The sequence below is a fragment of the Oryzias melastigma genome, linkage group LG6 (assembly GCF_002922805.2).
Source record: "Oryzias melastigma strain HK-1 linkage group LG6, ASM292280v2, whole genome shotgun sequence".
Lineage (NCBI taxonomy): Eukaryota > Metazoa > Chordata > Actinopteri > Beloniformes > Adrianichthyidae > Oryzias > Oryzias melastigma.
The window spans coordinates 8,276,633-8,281,819 of record NC_050517.1 but is presented as its reverse complement, the minus strand read 5'-3'; the positions used below and the strand labels follow the sequence as shown (position 1 = coordinate 8,281,819).

At 37.7% G+C, this 5,187-nt stretch overlaps 1 protein-coding gene across 1 annotated transcript; it reads left to right on the top strand.

Moving 5' to 3' along the window:
• Positions 1–252: 252 nt before the first annotated feature.
• Positions 253–4,353, top strand: spam1 (sperm adhesion molecule 1). Its single transcript, XM_024264344.2, has 3 exons — positions 253–1,605; positions 2,120–2,209; positions 3,622–4,353. The coding sequence occupies exons 1-3, from the start codon at positions 658–660 to the stop codon at positions 3,949–3,951; spliced, it is 1,368 nt and encodes a 455-aa protein (XP_024120112.2). The 5' UTR covers positions 253–657; the 3' UTR covers positions 3,952–4,353.
• Positions 4,354–5,187: the final 834 nt, after the last annotated feature.

Sequence of the window (5,187 nt, the reverse complement as noted above, 5' to 3'; positions counted from 1 at the left end):
AGGACAAATGAAATAAAAGGCAAAATGTGCCTAAAATTTTGGGCTATGACAACAGGAAAAAACTTCACGTGAGAGACTTTTCTTTTATTTCAACATCAGAGCAACATCACTTTGTCAAACGTTAACTTCAATGTTCTTTTTGTCAAAACAGAAGATTTTATTTCTTTAGCAGTTAAAGAAAAAAATGTAGAGAAACTTTTTTTTTTTAAAACTAACAGCTAAACGTGGACGTGCTTACACTGTCCCGGCCGGACTGAGAAACATTAGAGCGATAGAGATCAGTGTGACTAAACAGTTTCCTCTGACAAATGATGTTGCAGAAAAAACTACTGTCAAGATAACATTAAGCAGAACTTAATTGCTTACCAGAGACAGAAAGAGGTAAGGACAGACGACATGCTTTTTGTGCTAAAACTGGTCTATTTTCTCCGATTAAAAAATAATATCAAACGCTATAAACAACCATAATATTATTAGGTTTTTGAAAGTACAAAAATTAATTATTTTGCGCATAAAATAATTTTAAAAAATAGATTCCCGAACAAGTTTTGTTTAAATTATAAATATTTAATTTTTTGTCAAGAAATGTATTTCAAGTGTTGAACAGATGTTTTGATTTTATCCTTTTAGCACAGTTTTGAACATGGTTCTGACTGAATGACTGATTTGTCTTTGTTTAAGGCCATCATAATGGCTTTGCCCTCTCTGTGGAGTACTGCCCTCTGTATCCTTGCCTTGGTCTTCTCTGCTTCTGCGCTGCCACCAGTTGAGCCCCCGTTAATCCCTGACCACCCTTTTGTGGCTATCTGGAACGCTCCCACCGACCGGTGTCAACAGCTCGAGATTCCTCTCGACACTGCAGCCTTCCAGGCAGTGACTACACCCGCAAATAGGCCAGGTCAGTTTCTGACCCTCTTTTATGAAGACCGTCTTGGACTTTACCCTAAAGTTGACACCATCAAGCGTAAGATCTACAAAGGTGGCATTCCCCAAAATGGCAACCTGACGGAGCACCTTCTGAAGGCTGAGGGTCAAATAAATCGCTATATCTCCCAAGACTCCTCTCCTGGGTTGGCTGTAATTGACTGGGAGTCCTGGCGTCCACTGTGGGACCAGAACTGGGGTTCAAAGCGTATTTATCAGAAGCTATCTATAGCTCATGCTCTGCAAATGGCCCCATTTCTATCATTAAAACACATTTCTAAACTCGCAAAGACGCAATTCCAACAATCTGGACGAAGCTTCATGGAAAAGACTATTAGCCTCGGCATTGGTGAACGGCCAAGCCGGCGCTGGGGTTTCTACCTCTTTCCTGACTGCTTCAACTATGGGTGGGACAAGACAAATTATACAGGCAAATGCTCCGAGAAGATCCAGAAGCAGAACAATCAGTTGCTTTGGCTTTGGGAACGAAGCACAGCCCTCTTTCCTTCTATTTACCTCCACAAAGGCCTGAGGAATTCCCCTCGGGCAGCACTGTTTGCTCGGAATCGCGTCCAGGAGGCGGTGAGGGTGGCAGCTCTCCCTAAACGACCGTACACGGTGCCGATCTATGTCTATTCCAGGCCACTGTATCGAGATCAGACCCAGTTGTTCGAGAGTCAGGTGAGTCTTTGGTTTTGTCTGGTTTAAATACCAGAACTTGTATACACTTGCATATATATACTGTATATACATTAGGTTCATATATGGAAAAATCTATAATCTCTTCTTTATTTTATGCCAGGGAAAACAATTCCTAGAGTATGAATTTCAAATATTGATAAAAGAATTTTCTTATCATAGTTACATAATTCTGAAATGGGGCAATAAAACAAATGTGATGCCTGAACACAAGCAGCCCAGCCTAGGATGAGATGACATCTGGACCCCATAAGAGAGCACAAGGGTTAAATAGATGTCTTTAAACCTCGACATTGGAATAATGCCCTCATCTAGAAATTGTTCTAGATTGTTAGTGAAGAAAATAATCTTGTTTAATCTTGTTCATTCTACACATGTGACAAAAGTATCATAAAGTCAGTTTTGACAGGTTGACATATTAAAGCTGTTTCCTGTAAAATAAGCAGGAGAATTAGCAGAAGTGGTGTCATTTGAATGTTTGACTCTCGTCTTTTAGATGGATCTCATCAGCACTGTTGGAGAGTCTGCTGCTCTGGGGGCCTCGGGGGTTGTTATGTGGGGGGGCATTAAGGACTACAACAAAAAGGTAATCCAAAAACTATTGATGGTGACGTTTGAGCTGATCTGTTGATTAAAATGTCTTTCGTGTTTGTTGAATAACAATATAACACATTTTTAATCAGAAGGTGTTGATGGACGTTGACACAAAAGAAACCTTTTTTATTGTTTCATTACTTGTATTTGCCCATGACACACTGTGCATTAAAATGTTTGAAAAGAGCTACACAGATGACCAAACAAACAAAAAAAGCTCTTTTTACTTCCTCCAAAAATGTCGAGTCACAGAAGTTTCTTATCTCTAATGACAGACGTGAAAACATCTGTTCTCATTTTAATGAGTTCTTCTTTTTTATCCCCTCTTTTTTATTTAGAAATTAAAATATAGTACAACCATCAACAAACCTCACAGCTGCATCTTTATTTAGCATCAAGCTAACAATAATTAAGAGTCATGCAATCTGAAAAGTCTTTATAGAGAATTAAATATTTTATTAGCCTACACTGCAGGTCAGGGTCTATTCAATGTCATACTCAATATATTTTATATATTAATGTATATCTTTAGAAAAACACTGTTTTCAAGCCATAATTATTGCAGAGGTCTAAGAAATTATTATGTCTTCAAAAAAATAAAAATAAAAAAAGAAAGAACATGTCCATGTGAAATGAAATGATCACATATTTTTTAAGTTTATATTCCAAATGTACAGTTCATAGTCTTCTTTTTACTTTTTCTGTTTATTACCACACAATATTACAGTTAGACTGCATGAAAAAGCTAATATTAAGCTAGGTGTGAACTACACCCCCTTTAACCCTTTAACTGCCTGCTTAACCAAACGGTGGGAAACACTTAGAAAACATGTTTTGAAAAATACTGATTGTGAGTATTACTCTGAAAGGTACGGAGTCACTAAAGGGAAAATTAAAAAGAAAAAATTGATGTTAAAATTTTTTTTATATATAAATTGAAATACAAAAGAAAAAATTCTAGTTTGTAACGGATGCGCTTCAGATAGTAACTAGTGCGCATCAATTTGTAACCAGAACATTTTTTGCTAATTCAATTTTTTTTACCACTTTAATTTGAAAAAAAAAAACAAGTTCTAGTTAGTAAACAGAACTTTTTTTTTTTTTTTTACTTCCCTTTTTCTACGGAGCCCCTGAGTATTTTTAGATTTTTTTTTGTTTGTTTGTTTTTACTTAAATTATTTTTTATGTCCCTTCAGGGGCTCCGTACCAAAGCAATAAGCAGCAGGAAAAAAAATCTTTTTTTTTTTGTTTTTCGGTAGTTAAATGGTTAAAACTGCATCCTTCTTTTTCAAATGAAGTGCAGAACAAGGTATGTGCATTAAATACACACCACTCCAGTTTATGTGCTAACATTGTCGATTCCTCCTCCCTTCTGTGTGTGTTTGTTTTGAAATATTCACGCAGGTTTCCTGCCAGTCTCTGTCTGAGTTCCTAAGATCCACATTTAACCCATACATTGCCAACGTGACTGCAGCCACCATGCTTTGCAGCCAAGTCCTGTGCCAGGGGAAGGGTCGCTGCGTCCGGAAGAACTACAACTCCCCCAATTACCTCCACTTAGACTCCCATAAATTCCGTATTATTCGGTCGGGAAAGAGGTATGTGGCTGTCGGTCAGCCGTCTGCTAATGATCTCAACACCTGGGCTGAAAACTTCACCTGTCAGTGCTACGCTGGGTGGAGCTGCAAACCGAAGCTTCTGCCTCCAACTTCAATTCAAGTCATCAGGGTTTAAGTTTTGGGAGAAGAAATGTCTTCAGTGTGAAAGCTTCTGTTGCTCTTAAGTTCTTTTCATTTTCATACCAAAAACATGTTTTGATCTATTGACTCTTAAAGATGTAGTAGGAAATAAAAACATTAAGTTCATACAATACGAATATATATATCACCATTTTTATATTTATGTTAGATTTCACATCTGTCCCAGTGTTGCTTTCATTTAAAAAATATGTTTCTGTTTGCTCTGTTAAAGCAGTTTAATCATTGAGTAAAAATCTGAGTATTTTGTTTTCCCCAATAAACTACTTCACCCATGATTATGTCTTCTTCCTTTAATGTTATTATTATTATTATTTGGCTTAACTGGTTTCAGTGAATGATGAAATTAACATTTTTATGAATTAATTTTCTTTCAATGAAATTAAAACCTTTATTCCCCTAAAATTAGTTTGTTCCACCAAACTGTCATTGCAGCTCACATGACGTATCTGATGAACCAATCAGAATCAGACCCAGCATTTGCAGCAGGATTCAAACACACTGACATCTGGTCCATACAGGAGGACGTCCTAGGGGGCGGAGTTAGCCACCTGAGAGAATAAAGAGCAGACATTTGTATCACTGGAGTCCACTCTATGTCTGTTCCGTGAAGACAATGGTCCTGTGCGTTGATGGTTAACTAATTCTCTGTATAACGGAAATGTTTCCATTTGATCCTTTACTAAATATTGTTAATCTCATTACTTGCCGTGTCCTAGTTAGATCAGTGTTGCTAAGTTTGAACATTTTACACCAACAGAGCAGTGCAGCGACAGAAATAATGCTTGAACACCCTTTAGTTTGGACATGGGGGTGTGGGCGGGGCTTAGTTTTAAGGACTGATTGATCACCTTGGCCAAGTTAACATTTTTTACATTTACCCTCAACGGACACTTTATTAGGTACTAACTGCTCATTAACACACATTAGTAAACAGCTAATCACATGGCAGCATCTTAGTGCATTCAGGCATGTAGACATGGTCAAAGCGATCTACTGTAGTTCAAACCGAGCATCAGAATGAGGAAGAAAGGTGATTCAAGTGACTTTGAACGTGGCGTAGTCAGGCAGGTCTGAGTATTTTAGAATCTACTGGGATTTTCACCCACAACCATCTCTAGGGTTTACAGAGAATGGTCAGAAAAAGAGAAAATATCCTGTGAGAGGCGGTCCTTTAGGGGGAAATGCCTTGATGATGCCAGAGGTCAGAGGC

Bases quoted from the DNA above. Each gene is read 5' to 3' on its own strand.
- spam1 (XM_024264344.2), top strand. From the start codon at position 658: ATGACTGATTTGTCTTTGTTTAAGGCCATCATAATGGCTTTGCCCTCT. The intron at 1,606-2,119 runs GTGAGTCTTTGG...CTCGTCTTTTAG, and splicing joins CCCAGTTGTTCGAGAGTCAG to ATGGATCTCATCAGCACTGT. The intron at 2,210-3,621 runs GTAATCCAAAAA...ATATTCACGCAG, and splicing joins TTAAGGACTACAACAAAAAG to GTTTCCTGCCAGTCTCTGTC.